This window comes from Labrus bergylta, chromosome 10, assembly GCF_963930695.1.
Source record: "Labrus bergylta chromosome 10, fLabBer1.1, whole genome shotgun sequence".
Lineage (NCBI taxonomy): Eukaryota > Metazoa > Chordata > Actinopteri > Labriformes > Labridae > Labrus > Labrus bergylta.
The window spans coordinates 8,385,691-8,403,190 of record NC_089204.1 but is presented as its reverse complement, the minus strand read 5'-3'; the positions used below and the strand labels follow the sequence as shown (position 1 = coordinate 8,403,190).

General features: G+C 45.9%; 2 protein-coding genes across 3 annotated transcripts in view; one reads left to right on the top strand and one right to left on the bottom strand.

The window, feature by feature from the left end:
• Window positions 1-10,734, top strand: part of vsir (V-set immunoregulatory receptor) — a 12,263-nt gene extending 1,529 nt beyond the window's left edge. The window contains exons 1-7 of one of the 2 annotated variants that reach the window (XM_029278118.2): window positions 1,216-1,508; window positions 5,752-6,168; window positions 6,567-6,617; window positions 7,251-7,358; window positions 7,448-7,475; window positions 7,759-7,934; window positions 9,419-10,734. In XM_029278118.2, the coding sequence (XP_029133951.1) occupies window positions 5,760-6,168; window positions 6,567-6,617; window positions 7,251-7,358; window positions 7,448-7,475; window positions 7,759-7,934; window positions 9,419-9,456 (810 nt within the window). In that variant the 5' untranslated portion in view covers window positions 1,216-1,508; window positions 5,752-5,759 and the 3' untranslated portion in view covers window positions 9,457-10,734. Of the gene's footprint in view, window positions 1-1,215; window positions 1,509-5,751; window positions 6,169-6,566; window positions 6,618-7,250; window positions 7,359-7,447; window positions 7,476-7,758; window positions 7,935-9,418 lie in introns of those variants that run through there. The other variant, XM_020638218.3, reaches the window with a different exon arrangement.
• The window catches only part of cdh23 (cadherin-related 23), a 113,012-nt gene that overhangs the window by 20,690 nt on the left and 74,822 nt on the right, over window positions 1-17,500 (bottom strand). Inside the window, exons 33-39 of the mRNA XM_065959776.1 lie at window positions 16,808-17,196; window positions 13,662-13,763; window positions 12,972-12,974; window positions 12,664-12,813; window positions 11,870-11,998; window positions 11,467-11,595; window positions 11,146-11,373 (exon numbers count right to left, since the gene is read on the bottom strand). Of these exons, the coding sequence (XP_065815848.1) occupies window positions 11,146-11,373; window positions 11,467-11,595; window positions 11,870-11,998; window positions 12,664-12,813; window positions 12,972-12,974; window positions 13,662-13,763; window positions 16,808-17,196 (1,130 nt within the window). The remainder of the gene's footprint in view (window positions 1-11,145; window positions 11,374-11,466; window positions 11,596-11,869; window positions 11,999-12,663; window positions 12,814-12,971; window positions 12,975-13,661; window positions 13,764-16,807; window positions 17,197-17,500) is intronic.

Sequence of the window (17,500 nt, the reverse complement as noted above, 5' to 3'; positions counted from 1 at the left end):
TTACCCTCCATCACCCTCCCTCACCCCTCCTCACCCTCCTCACCCTCCATCACCCCTCCTCACCCTCCTCACCCTCCTCACCCTCCATCACCCCTCCTCACCCTCCTCACCCTCCATCACCCCTCCTCTGCTTTACCCTCCATCACCCTCCATCACCCCTCCTCTGCTTTACCCTCCATCACCCTCCATCACCCCTCCTCTGCTTTACCCTCCTCACCCTCCATCACCCCTCCTCACCCTCCTCACCCTCCATCACCCCTCCTCACCCTCCTCACCCTCCATCACCCCTCCTCTGCTTTACCCTCCATCACCCCTCCTCTGCTTTACCCTCCATCACCCTCCTCACCCTCCATCACCCCTCCTCACCCTCCCTCACCCCTCCTCTGCTTTACCCTCCTCACCCTCCTCACCCTCCATCACCCCTCCTCTGCGAGAGAGAGAGAGAGAGAGAGAGAGAGAGAGAGGTCTCTCTTTGTTGCACAAAAATGGAAGCGGTTTGTGCAACTTATGTGCAGGAACTTGTCTTGAAAACAAGAACTGAGTCACAACTGGGTTTCTGACACTTCTCTGTGGTGTTGCCATGGTGATGCATTTTTACGCTGTTCACTGAGCTATTAAACAGAAGAACAATAGACTGAACAGGAAGTTAGTGTTGAAAAGAGGAGCTTTAAAGATGGAGAACATGAACTACAGTTTGTAATGATTTCTGTTTCTGTGTTCGTTACAACACAACAAAGAGTCCGTTTAAACTTTCAAAATAAAGGTGCTGCAGGAAATGAAGAAATTTTGAAGAAACACTGTGACACAAAAAACCTTGTTACACAACAAGAGAAAGAAGAGGAACACACACCTACACACATGCACGCACGCACGCACTCACACATGCACACACACACATGCACACACACACACACACTAACACAAGCACACACAGACACACACACAGAAACCTCACAAAGCACACATACAGTTAATAAGTTAAAGTAATGCAATGCAATGCAGCAATGACCCACAAACACTTCCTGTTTTGACTTCTGTACCACTTCCTTTGCGTCTGTGTGTGTGTGTGTGTGGGTGTGTGTGTGGGTGTGGTTTTCGTGTTTGAGGCTTTAAGTGAAACTAAAGGGGGGTGGGGGGGTTAATCTGGATCCTCCTGCTGGTTTCATTAACGCCTCCTGTAATGAGTCTGATACCATCAACACTACGTGTGTGTGTGTGCTAGTGTGCGTGTGTGTGTGCGCGCGTGTGTGTGTGTGCTTGTGTTAGTGTGCGTGTGTGTGCGTGCTTGTGTTACTGTGTGTGTGCTTGTGTTAGTGTGCGTGTGTGCATGCTTGTGTTACTGTGTGTGTGCTTGTGTTAGTGTGCGTGTGTGCGTGCTTGTGTTACTGTGTGTGTGTGCGTGTGTGTCTGTCTGTCAAAGTGCAACAGGTGTCATCAGGATTAAACAAAGCAGGTCTGTCTGTGGCCCTCAGGGGCCTCAAGGGACTGACAGATCAGAGATCAGGGAGGTAACTTAAACCGAAACTGTGTGTGTGTGTGTGTGTGTGTGTGTGTGTGTGTGTGTGTGTGTGTGTGTGTGTGTGTGTGTGTGTGTGTGTGTGTGTGTGTTGTGCACAGTCAGCTCCATCTGATCTGTTAATGAGGTTAGACTGAGACAGCTGTGCTTCATGTGAACGTAACACTCTCTCTCTCAGACACAAACACACACACACACTCTCTCTATCTCTCTCTGATGTAAACAGTGATTGTTGGATCATGTACAAACCGTCTGCTTCAGACTCACCTCAGATTCATTTAATGACTGTTTGATGTTTCACTCTAAATATGTGTGTGTGTGTGTGTGTTTGTGTGTGTGTGGAGGGGGAGTTTTTTAAGTCCTTTGTGATAATGTTGGCAAAATGGCAACAACGCCGTAACTAAGCTCAGCCATCTTCACGTCTTTGTATATTTATATTGATTCCACAATGTGGAATTTTTTGTGGAAGCACGGCTCAGCTGGAGCTCAACATACACACACGCAGCGCTGTTCTCTCCCGCTGGATCACCTGATCCCGTCTCTTCTCTGTAACGCCTCTGAAGACGGGACAGAGGGGGTCACTTCATCCCTCCATTACATCTCCATGACTTGCGGTCTGAACAGGTTAATAACCCGATAACCTTGACATGTGTCTGATGAAAGAGATGTGGTTTTAGATAGATAGATACTTTATTGATCCTGGGGGAAATTCAAAGCATCTAGTAGCAGTTTACCAAAGACATGCACGACATGAAACATGAGTTACATCATCACCACTGACTGGGAGGTGCTGTGCAGCCCACATGGGGAGGACATTGATGGCTTGACACACTTTATCACAGATTATATAAACTTCTGTGTTGAGAACACTGTACCCACCAAAAAAGTACAGTGTTTCTCCAACAACAAACCCTGGGTTACCCCTGAGCTGAAATCCCTGCTGCTGGAAGATTCTCTCCCCTTTTCTCTTCACCCTGTACACCTCGGACTTCTGTTACAACTCTGGGAGCTGCCACCTGCAGAAGTTCTCCGATGACACAGCCATCGTGGGGTGTGTGTCTAAGGGGAGCGAACAGGAGTACAGGCAGGTCATCATGGACTTTGTCGACTGGAGTGAGCTCAACCACCTTCAGCTCAATGCCAGCAAGACAAAGGAGATGGTAATTGACTTCCGCAGGGAGTCAATTACCAGGAAGAGACTGAACAGACTGGTCAGGAGGGCCAGTTCTGTCTTGGACTGTCCTCTGGACCTCTCACCCCCTACATGACACTGTGGGGGCTCTGAGCAGCTCCTTCAGCAGCAGACTGAGACACCCATCCTGCAAGACAGAATGCTACCGCAGGTCGTTTATCCCATCTGCAGTCAGACTCTTTAATCAGACTCTTTAACAGCATCACCACTCATATCAATAATGCTACACATTGTGTGTATTTTTAATAATAATTCCACAAGTGGAAGTGTACATACCTAATATTACTCTATTATTATATTTTTTCTCCCTTTATTTAACAGATGTACATATGTTTGATTTTTAACTTCTTGTTATTTTTTGATAATTATATTCCTTTCTCGGGCTGTTGTGACAAAAAAATGTCCCCCATGGGACACTTTTGAGTGTGTGTTGTGTTTTTGCTTGTTGAGCTTGTAATCTCGACGGCGTTGGAAACCTCTGTGTCCTCTCAAGAACAAGAATTGAAAAGAAATGAAATGACTGAGGATTTGTGGGTGAAAGTGAGCTGATAAAAAGTCAAGAAGCAGCTGAAAGCCTTCAGACAGAAGCTGAGGAAGTGTTAGAGCCCGACAGGAAGGAAGGCCACTCCTTTAACTACATACACACACACACACACACACACACACACACACAGACACAGACTTACAGTAGTCTGAAGACTATAAGCTCCAAGTCCATTTACCATTTACACGCACACACACAGACAGACACGCACACACACACACACACACACAGACACACAGACACACGCACACACACACAGACACACGCACACACACGCACACACACACAGGCACACACACACACACGCACGCACACACAGGATGAACACAACATCCTGTCACTGTGCAGTAAGAGCACACAGGAAACCAATCAGCATGATTTATTTTAAATGATTTTGTAAAACATTTCTTTGAAGAAATGGAAAGACATTAAGAAAGACATTTCTTTCTTAAGTCCTTTAAAGCAGAGGTCACCTCAGAGAGGTTCAGTAGGACAGTCTGACGGTCGGATGCACTGGAGGATTGAACAGCTTTTATTCAAAGGGTCAAAAAGACGCTGTCGTGCTGCTGTTTGTATTTATCCATTATTCAATCATTTAGGGAACAATCTTCTCTTTCTCTGTAATTCAACCTCATTGTAAAAAGAGTCTAAAGGGCCTTTCAGATAGGACACGGTGGCCGCTGCTCCGTCACCATGAGAGTGCAGCTCTGTCAGTGTGAGAGTACAGCTCAGTCAGTGTGAGAGTGCAGCTCCGTCAGTGTGAGAATGCAGCTCAGTCAGTGTGAGAGTGCAGCTCAGTCAGTGTGAGAGTGCAGCTCAGTCAGTGTGAGAGTGCAGCTCCATCAGTGTGAGAGTGCAGCTCCATCAGAGTGAGAGTGCAGCTCCATCAGTGTGAGAGTGCAGCTCAGTCAGTGTGAGAGTGCAGCTCAGTCAGTGTGAGAGTGCAGCTCAGTCAGTGTGAGAGTGCAGCTCAGTCAGTGTGAGAGTGCAGCTCAGTCAGTGTGAGAGTACAGCTCAGTCAGTGTGAGAATGCAGCTCAGTCAACATGAGTCTGCAGCTCCGTGCATGCTTCTCTCCACATTCACATACTACACCAGAGCTAACTGTGTGTCTGAATATCATCAGAGCTTTATGCTTTGAGAGTCAGGGCCTCTGTAGTCATTATTTAAAGCTTGTTGCTTCTTGTCATGAGAACAGACATAAAAGGTGGAAGTGTTCTGAGGAGAGATTAAAATAAAGAGTCAGCTGATGTTTGTGTCTGAAGAGACGTAAACAATGAGCAGCACAAACCAGAGCAATTTTTTTATTTTTTTATTTAACCTTTATTTATCCAGGAAAGTCCCATTGAGATTAAAAACCTCTTTTTCAAGGGACTCCTGGCCAAGAGGCAGCAAAAGTTACACAGTCACACTCGCAACATACAGACAGCAATTAAAATGATAAAAAAGCAATGAACCTCAGACGCTGATAAGATGAAACATGTTAATCAGATAATTTGTGGGTTACTTTGTTAAACATGTTAAAGCTGCATCAGAAACAGAACATCACTGTGGTCCAGTTAAAGACATTAAAGGAACAGTCTGTGTGACAGTCTAGAGGATTTAGACCTCAGACTGCTGAGAGGAGACGTGTGTGTCTGTGTTGGTCCTGTTTAGGACATGAACTAAGAGCAGTGATGTGTTTGTGTGTTGTTGTATTTGTGTGTTCTCTGCAGCTCTGCAGCTCTGCAGAAGTCAGAACAGGAAGTGGTTAGATATGTGAGAGAGAAAAAAACATTTTATGTAACCTGAGAGAGAAGACCCAGCTGTCTGTTCTCTTTCCTGAAGAGGCCTTAAAGTCAAGGGTGTGTGTGCGCGTGTGTGCGCGTGTGTGTTTTGCGCGTGTGTGTGCGTGCGTGTGTGAGCTAAACAGTCAACTAAAACAGAAGTCTAAGACACCCGATAATCAGTAATTTATTGTTCTTAATCAACAGAAATTGCAAATTCCTGCACACTATAAATCATACAAACTTTGTTAAGTGAAGCATCATAATTGTGCAAACTCCTGACACAACGAACGTTCACGTGAGGAGTTAGCACAAAAGCTGATCCGAAAGATTCCAAAGAATCTGCAGGTTAGTTTTTTTTGTTACAGCCATAAAGACTTGCTTATACTGAGTCTATCCCGTCGTGAGCTCAAAATGCTGTGTGTGTTGGTGTGTAAGTATAGCTCTGCAATACTCCACCTAATCACAAGGTGGCAGTGTGATTTCTATGCTCGTAATATCGGCAGTTTCTGATTCCGCCTAACTCTCTGCTTGTTTATGTTCAGGAAACCATGGCGACTGAAACTGAGCGTGTTATGTTGGAGTTGTTTAAAGTTGGAAGTTTCAGTATTTTTTTTATTTCTGTGTTTCATTAAAATCCTCTGATTGGTTGAGCTCTTTAAAAGTTGGGTCCTGGTTGGCGGGTCATTTCTCTTTCATATGTGTGACCTTCATTCTTCTTTTTTTGTTTACAGCTGGAGGCATGAAATCCCACCCCTCCTCCACGCTCAGTGTCTCCGCCCCTCACCTGTTCTACACCTGTCCTGAAGGTGCAACAGCTAAGCTGGTGTGTGGTCAAAGTGGAGCGGCGTTACACCAAACAGACGTTCTGAAGCGCAGCTGGCTCTTCACACCACATGCCGACCAGCACTGCTCGGGGAAGGAGGGGCCACGCCACACCAACGTTGGCGGCCATTCCCATGGTAACCACAGCCTGACACCGGGGCTGCATTTTGGGTCGTCGGAGCAGAACTTCTGGATGGTTCTGCAGAATGTGACACTGGCCGATCAGGGCAGATACTGCTGTCTGTTGCTGGACTTCCAGGTAGAGCACAAACACGGAGTCATTGTCCAGAAACCTCACAGCCACATGATCCTGCAGGTGTCCCCACGTAAGTTCTCAGGTGTTCTCATTTCCAGATGTTGTCATGTCCAGGTGTTATCATGTCCAGATGTTGTCATGTCCAGGTGTTGTCATGACCAAGTGCTCTCACATCCAGATGTTATCATGTCCAGGTGTTATAATGTCCAGATGTTGTCATGGCCAGGTGTTGTCATGTCCAGGTGTTGTCATGTTCAGGTGTTGTCATGTTTAGGTGTTCTCATACTGTCCTGACTCATGAGTTGACGCTATACAAATAAAAATTGATTGATTGATTGACTCACAGCAACAGGAACTTTCTGTTACCATGGTTATAGATCAAACGGATTACCACAGCCTTAAATCTTTATTTCATCTCTGCTGTTTCTGAGACTCTGATCAGTGATATAATCTGTGTTCTGTCTGCAGGGAGGAACGGGTCTCAGGAGTGCACTGTGTGGAACAACGCTCCAGCTGGAAGTGAGTCACATGATGCGGCCTCTCGGCTAATCACAGAGCAGCCACTCTCTGTCTCTCTAAGGGTGGTTTCACATGGACCCGGGCCCAGATCTGAGTTAATTTGACCCCAAAGTCTGGTTCATTTGATCAGTGTGAACACAAACGTACCCTACTCAGATACCCTGCCCAAGTCCACTTGAGGAGGTGGTCTATGCTACGCTTCATATCTACTCAAGTAAAGTCCGCGGGAGAGAATAGAAACCGTGCTCCAACAAGGAAGTGGACCGGTATATTACGTCTAAACGGCTCCTGTCACTTCATAAACCGTTGTATCCACGCAACATGGACCTGTTTCCTCCTCTGAGGTGCACGGTAGATGTTGACGTATGAAGAGGCATCTCAGAAATAACAAAAACATCCACAGTTAGCATGATAGACTCAGACTGGGAGTTGTTTGCTATTGTTACTTATTTTCTCTGCTATTTGGCGGATTTGCAAAGCGACTATGTGCATACTGCCCCCTGCTGTATCAGACGGTGTACATACGCAGGTGTACTCAGGTACAGAACGATGATGCACGGAAAGCAGACCAGCGGGGGAGGGGAGCAGTCTTGCCTATTGTGAAAACACCCTAACTCTCTCTCTCTCTCTTAGGCTTGGCACCTGTGGTCGTGGCGGCCTCCGCGTGCATCATAGCTCTGTTCGCCCTGCCTCTGATCCTGCTGCTGGTGTACAAACAGAGACAAACACACAAATCAAGACGTATGTATGACGCACACGCACACGCACACACACACACACACACACAGTGTTTCATTATGGTTCATGTCCTGTTTCCTGTTTCCTGTCAGGTGCCCAAGAGCTGGTCAGGATGGACAGGTGAGTTTCCCACGCTCAGTCACACACACACACACACACACACATACACACACACACACACCTGTTGACTAAACAACAGTGTGTGTGATCAGGCCCTATTGTTCACACACACTGAACGGATTAATATAAATGTGTGTGTGGCTGACAGGAAAAAAAGTCCTCCCAGTTGAAGTTCTCAGAGTATAGTTCCTCTTCAGAAAGTCCCAGAACTGTTTGGTCTGACTGAGTCACAGCAGCTGTTCTCACACTGCCTCTCTTTTTTTATCTGTGTGTGTGCGTCCAGTGAGGCTCAGGGTCACGAGAACCCAGTGTTTTTTGGTGAGTCCCCTCAGGCAAGGACTCGCACCGTGTCTCAGATCATGACCAGACAGTCCTCAGAGACGGGGCGCCACCTGCTGTCTGAACCTGGAACACCCCTCTCTCCTCCGGCACACGGGGACGTGTTCTTCCCCATAGAAGGTGGGACACACACACACACACACACACACACACACACACACACACAAATGCACGTTGACTTTGATGACACTTTGCTGCTTTGGCCACACCTCCGGCATCCAGTGACACACCTCCAACCCCTCTCCCTTCGGGTTCACCCGGACTTTACCCGGAGTTTATCCGGCCAGACCCCTAGTATTTTATCTGTAGAATATCCCAGTGAGCTGATGTCTGAACGCGGCAGCATATACTCCGGAGATTTCAATTTCAGCCAATGATAAGAGAATGACGTTTATATACAGTGACTCCTGAAAGTGTCTGCACGCGACCACTACGATCTGTGTGCACGTAATTAAATGGCTGCATTATGTTTTCTGTTCGTCAGTTTGTTGTTCTCCTCTCTTTTGTGGATGTTGTCATTCCATTGGATTACACACAGCATTGATATAAAGGCAAATAATCTCATTATAACGTCGTGTAGCTTCTGTTGCTTCGGCTGCTACTTCAGCGTTGTTTATTTACGTCACGTCTTACTTTGGGAAATCCCCCCGCCCCCCCCTCCCTCTGACAGGGAAAGTCCCCTGCTGTGAGGAACATATGTGAACGGCTAGTTCGGGAGAATCTCCGGAGCGTTCCTCCTGTAAATATCTAGATATTATCCGGAGTGCATATGTGAAAACAGCTACAGAGGACACAGTGTGTTTAAAGACTGTGACCCAAACAGAGACGAGCGGAAACTTTTTGAGAGAAACTCCGAGACAGAGACCAGTTTCAGACCTCTAGAAGTCAGCTCACACACTGATCCGCGTGTTACTGTGGAAACGAGTCAGAAACATGACGTTCTTCTGTAGATAATAATTGTTTATCTGGGATGGGATGAAGGATCCTCCCCCACAGAAAGTTCTGCTGACTGTCAACCTCACTGACGATAAAAAGTTCCCTTACAGAAAGTGTGGATGGAAACAGTCACTCCTACTGCCCACACACACACACACACACACGCACACACACACACACACAAAGACACACACACACACACACACACACACACACACACACACGCTCTCCTACTCTCCTAGGTGTGTGTGTATGCATGTGTGTGTGTGTGTGTGTGCGTGTGTGTGCATGTGTGTGTGTGGTCATATGTGTGTGTGTGTGTGTGCATGTATGTGTGTGTGTGTGTTTGCAGAACTCTTCTCGGAGCACACACTCGTCCTGCTTTATTAAATGATCGTGTGTAAAGCGTTCCTTCAGCTTGTTTTTCTTGGTGTCTGTGACGATGATCTGCTCAGTGTTCCTCTTTCTGTCCATCATGTCGTAACTTCAGCTCTCTTTGTTCCCTTTTTAACGAGTTTCCAGTGAAACACGTCCACTTATGAGAAGTTTGTGTGTGTACAGCTCTGAGGCGACAGCGTGTGTGTGTGTTAAAGACAGGAAGTTGACAGTGTCTAAACTGCAGAGTTAAACATGAAGCTCTCACTAACTGACATGTTTCCTCTCATCAGACACCATCCCTGAGTCACCTGACCTCCTGCAGGTGTGAGGAAGGGAACACCTGCTGACCCTGAATCAGCCCTTTGTCTCCACCTGCTGGACTCTTTCTGCTGGTTTCCTGCAGCTCGTCAGCTTTTTATCTACAAACAGTTCTGCAGTCATCTGCACCATCAACAAAGACCAGAGCAGCTCCTGCAGGGTTTCTTACAGCTGTTTTCACACACCTGGAAATGTCTGATTTTGTCTCTTTATGAACATATAGAACTGGACGTAATCACAGTATTTAAAGGACAGAGTGATGCAGGGTGACATCATTAATATTTATACTAAATGATCAAACTGGTCTTGGACTGCTTCATCTCCTCACCTGTGAAATTTCACTCAGGACATTCACCTGCAGCCTTACTTCAATCACAGGGGGGCGGGACCTGTCAATCAAAACCTGCTGCAGGCCCCCCCATTAGGATGTGATGGTCAGACTTTCTGTTCATGTGAACTCGTCTTTGTAACATAACATAAACCTTCCTCTCATTTCTACCTGAACAGGTGAGCTCACACCTACGTCTGTCTCTTTAAGAAAGTTTAGATCAAAGCTTCAAACCAAAGAGTCTCAGTCAGCTTCACCTCTGCACCTTCTGGAGGAACTTCTTCATGGCTTTCTCCTCCCCCCTCCCCCTCCCTGTGTCTCCATAAAATCACCTGCTGTATTTTTGATAGTTCTTTTGACTCTTTGAAAACTTGTTGATATGAAGTTTGATGATTGAAGGTTCACAGATTATTTCCTGAATGTAAAGATAAATATGTGTCTCCTCTGTAAACCGTCTGTTCACTCACACAAGGTCCAGTTCCCCCCTGATAAAACACGAGTGCGCCTTCGGACTTTAGGGTTTTTATCACTGATGTATATATCATGTTTTTTTTAATCTATGTTTTAATGTGCAATGTGATGTTAATAAAAGCATTTAATTATCATTATTATGTGACAAAAACAAACCAAAGGGGCAGGAGTCAGAAAGAGAGAGAGAGAGAGAGAGGAGTCAGAGAGAGAGAGAGAGGGGGGGAAGAGTCAGATTGAAATATTGTTTTCTTTTATTCTGTTTTAATATTTTTTTCATTCTGAGGTTAAAATGTGTAAAATTCTAAAACGTCAACTTGATGTAGCCGAGACCGAACAACGACGATGTTTCTACGTATAAATAATATAATTGAACCAAAAATGTGTGTGTGTGTGTTTTATGATAACTGTATGCTCTCTCTTAAATGTATGTGTTGACTCTGTATAAAGCTTCTTCATAGTTCTCTCTTTTTCAATAAAGTGGAGCTCTTACACTGTGTGTGTGTGTGTGTGTGTGTGTGTGTGTGTGTGTGTGTGTGTGTGTGTGTGTGTGTGTGTGTGTGTGTGTGTGTGTGTGTGTGTGTGTGTGTGTGTGTGTGTGTGTGTGTGTGTGTGTGTGTGTGTGTGTGTGTGTGTGTGTGTGTGTGTGTGTGTGTGTGTGTGTGTGTGTGTGTGTGTGTGTGACCTCTGACACCTGAGTGTGTCTGATGGGAGCATCTCATCCTAATATCATCTGCAGACATGCAGACATGTGAACACACACTCACACACTCACAGTGACACACACACACACACACACAGGAGGAGGAGCTTGTAGCAGAACAGGAAGCTCTGATGTTTGCGTCTCTGTCACGTCTGATCTGAAATGTAAACTTTTATCGTGCTCTTTTTGATGTTTCTTACCGACAGAGGCGGTGTGCCGTCGTCCTCCACCGTGATGATGAGGCGGTACTCCTGCTGCCGCTCTCTGTCGGGGGGAGCAGGTCGGGTCACCATCTCTCCGGTCACACGGTCCATCCTGAAGGTCAGGTCCTTGTTCCCCGCCGTGATGTAATAAAACAGCATGGCGTTGGGCCCTATGTCCTGGTCTGTAGCTGTCACTCTCAGGACGGACGTACCCCCGCCCACATTCTGCAGATGGAGGGGTCAAAGATCAATGTGACACAGATGATCATGTTTCAAAGGTTTAAATGTAATAAACATGATAAATATCTCTCTACTCGCCTCGCTGATGCTCACGTTGTATCCTCTCTGGCTCTCCATCACAGGAGCGTTGTCGTTGATGTCCAGGATGTTGATGGTGAGGGCGTGGTCTGTGTGTCGGGGAGGCGAGCCGTTGTCAATGGCGCGCACCTGTACACACACAGAGCCACAAACATCACAGAGGGCGTAAATGTCACGGCTTCAAACGGCGCGCTAAATAAACACCCACCACACTGCATGCTACACACGTGAGGTACATATGTGTGTGTGTGTGTGTGTGTGTGTGTGCGTGCGTGTGTGTGTGTATAGGTGTGTGTGTGTGTGTGTGTGTGTGTGTGTGTGTGTATGTGTATGTGTGTGTGTGTAGGTGTGTTTGTGTATATGTGTGTGTCTGTGTGTAGGTGTGTGTGTGTGTGTGTCTGACCCTCAGTAGGTATCGGTCCACTGACTCTCTGTCCAGAGCAGCGTTGACGTAAACTTCTCCGTACGTGTGATTCACTGTTTTGATCATGAAGACGTCCTCCATGTTTCCTGCAACCAGAGTGAAGTTCACCTGAGAGACAGAGAGGGGGGTAAATGATAAATGATATTTATATTTATATATTATACGAATGTTCAAGAGTCCAGGACTCACTCATTTTTGTTGTTTTTTTGTTCAAGCAGGAATTAATATCGTTTCAAATTCAGAACACTTTCAGTCCTTTTTGTCTTTATTAGAGAGGACAGCTGAAGAGAGACTGGAAGTGACAGCAGGGGAGTGGGGGGCATGCAGCAAAGGGTCGGATTCGAACCCAGTACCTATAGAATCTGTGTATACATAGGCGCTAAGTCATCGGCGATCCCAAAGTCACAGTTTTAAGCAAAATTCTTGAATTGGCAATCCTAACACATCACTAGTTAGTCAACAGGAAGTCAGAGTGTGTGCCGGAGGTAGTCTCTTGTCTCAGGAAAATCAAAGTCTTTATATACTGCTCAACAAAATAAAAGACAATAAAAATACATACAAAGAAAAATAAGAGTCTTAAGAGTTGATTGTAACTTAAGTCCCGCCTCTGATGAAGCAAATAGCCAATCATAGTTGGGGATTATTGTGGTGGCCAATTAGATTTCAAGGGGGGCCTCTGGACACGCCCCTGATAATAGCAATAATAATAATGATTCCAGTGACGATGATTCATTCTGTAACGGTGTTCATGATAAACTCTCTTTTTTTCTCACCAGTCCGTTTAAGCCGGCGTCTCTGTCCCTCCCCAGGACCACGGCCACCTTTTTCCCCATCTCCGTGTTCTCGGAGATGTCCACTGACGTGTCGGACGTGATGTCAAACTCGGGACTGTTGTCGTTCTCGTCCAGGATGCTGATGGATACCTGTCCACAGGTGAGAGCACAGTTGTGATCCCTGACATCATCACAGTGTGGACAGAATCTCACCTTGATTTATTAATTATTCAAATAAAAACTTATTTATTAAAGATGAAACTTTAAAGAGAGAGATGCAGATCAAGGATGAAACCCTGAATGTTTACCTTCTGCTCGTCCAATCAGAGAAGCAGTAAATAAAAGAGGAACAACGTTAGCACACAGTGTTATGTATAAATACGTTTATCATGTATAATAATATATTAGATTGTAAAGATGTAGATATAATTTATACGGCTGTCAGCATTAACGAGTTAATCACGATTAATCTGATGTTTGTCCCTTCAGGCTCTCCGTAGATAGTCGTCCTCATTGTCTCCCTGTAGTCTCAGTGATGTAAAAGAAAGGCACTCTTGCATCTTTGAATGTCTAATTTCACTTTAACAAACTCTCAGACAGCTCAGCTAATATCCACCTTATGACATCACATGTTGACCTTTGTTACCGTTCCTTTGAGCTGTTTGACCTCACTTTGGGATCCCTCACCACTTCCTGTTTCTGTGCTTAACTTCATGTCCTAACCTTCCATCTACAGGAGGGCCTTACTTTTTTTCAAAATAATAGAACACAGCAAATAAAGTACTCTCAGCTGAAGACAAGACAAACCTTCAAAATAAAAGCCTAACAAGTTTTTATTTTTAAATGTAAAATAATGGAATTTAAAACATGCGAGTAAAATGTGATTAATCATGATTAACTGTTGTAATCATTTGACAGCACTCATAATTAAATGACTGAGAGTGTATGTTATAATAAATATAATATATAATAATGTAATAATCTAGGTTGTATCGTACCACGGTGGAGTCTTTCTTTGGTCCGCCATCATCAGCGACCACAGTCAGAGAGTATGTGTCTCCTCTCTCTCTGTCCAGCTGACCGGTCACCGTGATACGACCCTGAAAACACACACAGATCACTGTCTCACTGTCTTAATTTCTCACTGTCTCACTGCATCACTGTCTCACTGTCTCACTGTCTCAATGTCTCACTGCATCACTGTCTCTCTGCATTACTGTCTCACTGTCTCTATGTTTCAATGTCTCACTGCATCACTGTCTCACTGCATCACTGTCTCACAGTCTCACTGCATCACTGTCTCACTGTCTGAATGTCTCACTGCATCACTGCATCACTGTCTCTCTGCATTACTGTCTCACTGCATCACTGTCTCTGCATCACTGTCTCACAGTCTCACTGCATCACTGTCTCACTGCATCACTGTCTCACAGTCTCACTGCATCACTGTCTCACTGCATCACTGTCTCACTGCATCACTGTCTCACTGCATCACTGTCTCACAGTCTCACTGCATCACTGTCTCACTGCATCACTACATCACTGTCTCTCTGCATTACTGTCTCACTGCATCACTGTCTCTCTGCATTACTGTCTCAATGTCTCACTGTCTCAATGTCTCACTGCATCACTGTCTCACTGTCTCACTGCATCACTACATCACTGTCTCTCTGCATTACTGTCTCACTGCATCACTGTCTCTCTGCATTACTGTTTCAATGTCTCACTGTCTCAATGTCTCTGCATCACTGCATCACTGTCTCTGCATTACTGTCTCACTGCATCTCTCTGCATCACTGCATCACTGTCTCACTGCATCACTGTCTCACAGTCTCACTGCATCACTGTCTCACTGTCTCTCTGCATTACTGTCTCACTGTCTCAATGTCTCACTGCATCACTGTCTCACAGTCTCAATGTCTCACTGCATCACTGTCTCTCTGCATTACTGTCTCACTTCATCACTGTCTCGCTGCATTACTGTCTTAATGTCTCACTGTCTCAATGTCTCACTGCATCACTGTCTCTCTGCATCACTGTCTCACTTCATCACTTTCTCAATGTCTCACTGCATCACTGTCTCAATGTCTCAATGTCTCACTGTCTCAAAGTCTCACTGCATCACTGTCTTAATGTCTCACTGCATCATTGTCTCAATGTCTCACAGTCTCAATGTCTCACTGCATCACTGTCTCTCTGCATTACTGTTTCAATGTCTCACTGTCTCAATGTCTCTGCATCACTGCATCACTGTCTCTGCATTACTGTCTCACTGCATCTCTCTACATCACTGCATCACTGTCTCACTGCATCACTGTCTCACAGTCTCACTGCATCACTGTCTCACTGTCTCAATGTCTCACTGCATCACTGCATCACTGTCTCTCTGCATTACTGTCTCACTGTCTCAATGTCTCACTGCATCACTGTCTCACTGTCTCAATGTCTCACTGCATCACTGTCTCTCTGCATTACTGTCTCACTGTCTCAATGTCTCACTGCATCACTGTCTCACTGTCTCAATGTCTCACTGCATCACTGTCTCTCTGCATTACTATCTCACTGCATCACTGTCTCTCTGCATTACTGTCTCACTTCATCACTTTCTCAATGTCTCACTGCATCACTGTCTCAATGTCTCACTGTCTCAAGGTCTCACTGCATCACTGTCTCAATGTCTCACTGCATCATTGTCTCAATGTCTCACAGTCTCAATGTCTCATTGCATCACTGTCTCACTGTCTCAATGTCTCACTGCATCACTGTCTCTCTGCAATACTGTCTCAATGTCTCAATGTCTCTCTGCATCACTGCATCACTGTCTCTCTGCATTACTGTCTCACTGCATCACTGTCTCTCTGCATCACTGTCTCACAGTCTCACTGCATCACTGTCTCACTGCATCGCTGTCTCACTGTCTCACTGCATCACTGTCTCATTGTCTCACTGCATCGCTGTCTCACTGTCTTAATGTCTCACTGTCTTACTGCATCACTGATTCAATGTCTCACCGTCTCAATATCTCAATGACTCAATGTCTCACTGCATCACTGTCTCACTGTCTCAACATCTCAATGTCTCACTGTCTCACTGCATCACTTTCTCAACGTCTCTTCGTCACACTGCATCACTGCCACACTGCATCACCTTCTCATTGTCTTAATGTCTCACTGCATCACTGTCTCAATGTCTCACAGCATCACTGTCTCAATGTCTAACTGCATCACTTTCTCACTGTCTCTGTGTCACACTGCATCACTGACTGAATAACTGACTGTCTCACTGCATCACTTTCTCACTGTATCAATCCCTCGCTGTCACACTGCATCACTGACTTTATCACTGACTGTCTCACTGCATCACTGTCTCACTGTCTCACTGCATCACTGTCTCACTGGCTCAATGTCTCACTGTCTCAATATCTCAATTTCTCACTGACTAAATGTCTCACTGTCTCACTTCCTCACTGTCTCAGTGTCTCACAGCATCACCTTCCCACTGTCTATGTCACACTGCATCACTGACTGCATCTCTGACTGTCTCACTGCATCACTGTCTCACTGCATCACTGCATCACTGTCTCAATGTCTCACTGCATCACTGTCTCAATGTCTCACAGCATCACTGTCTCAATGTCTAACTGCATCACTTTCTCACTGTCTCTGTGTCACACTGCATCACTGACTGAATAACTGACTGTCTCACTGCATCACTTTCTCACTGTATCAATCCCTCGCTGTCACACTGCATCACTGACTTTATCACTGACTGTCTCACTGCATCACTGTCTCACTGTCTCACTGCATCACTGTCTCACTGGCTCAATGTCTCACTGTCTCAATATCTCAATTTCTCACTGACTAAATGTCTCACTGTCTCACTTCCTCACTGTCTCAGTGTCTCACAGCATCACCTTCCCACTGTCTATGTCACACTGCATCACTGACTGCATCTCTGACTGTCTCACTGCATCACTGTCTCACTGCATCACTGCATCACTGTCTCAATGTCTCACTGCATCACTGTCTCTATGTCTCACTGCATCACTTTCTCAATGTGTCTTCGTCACACTGCATCACTGCCACACTGCATCACTGTCTCAATGTCTCACTGTCTCCTCCCACCCCTTCCCACCGCCCCTCACCGTGACGCTATCGATCTTGAACAGGGCCAGAGCAGCCGGCGATGTGTCGGGGTCGAATCGATAAGTCAGCTGGTTCAGGTTGTCTGCGGACTGGGCCTGGACCTGGACCACCTCGGTTCCTGTGGCAATGTTCTCCCTCAGAGAAGCCTCGTACCCGGCCGAGAAGAATGCCACAGCCTCGTCCAGCTCGTTAAGCAGAGTCACGTACACTGTGCAGAACCCCTGGTGGAAGGGCGGGGCCTGATCCGTGGCCGACACATTCATCAGGTACGACGTCTTGGTCTCGTAGTCCAGGTAATCCACTGTGGTCAACAGACCCGTGCTCACGTCCACCTCGAACTTCCTGTCCGAACCTGAAACCAGGGTGTATGCCACGGCACCTCCATCACCTGAGAGAGAAACAAGGAAGGTGATGTCAAAAATACAAACAAACCAAGAATCCGCTCTGTATTTATCTCAGGGGTTCGATCATCTTTTTATCGATCAGAGAGCAGAATGTAACCTCTGATACCTGTGTGATACCGCGGCACGTAAAATAAAATTTTTAGATATCTATTGTTTTTAATGATCGAATAACGCAGACTCCTGCACATCTAAAGAGCTCGAAAACATCGGCAATGTTTGTTAAAAGGATTTGTTTGGACCAGAGAAGGTAGGCGGTGTTAAGGCACCCCCACACAGCCGTTTTGGACG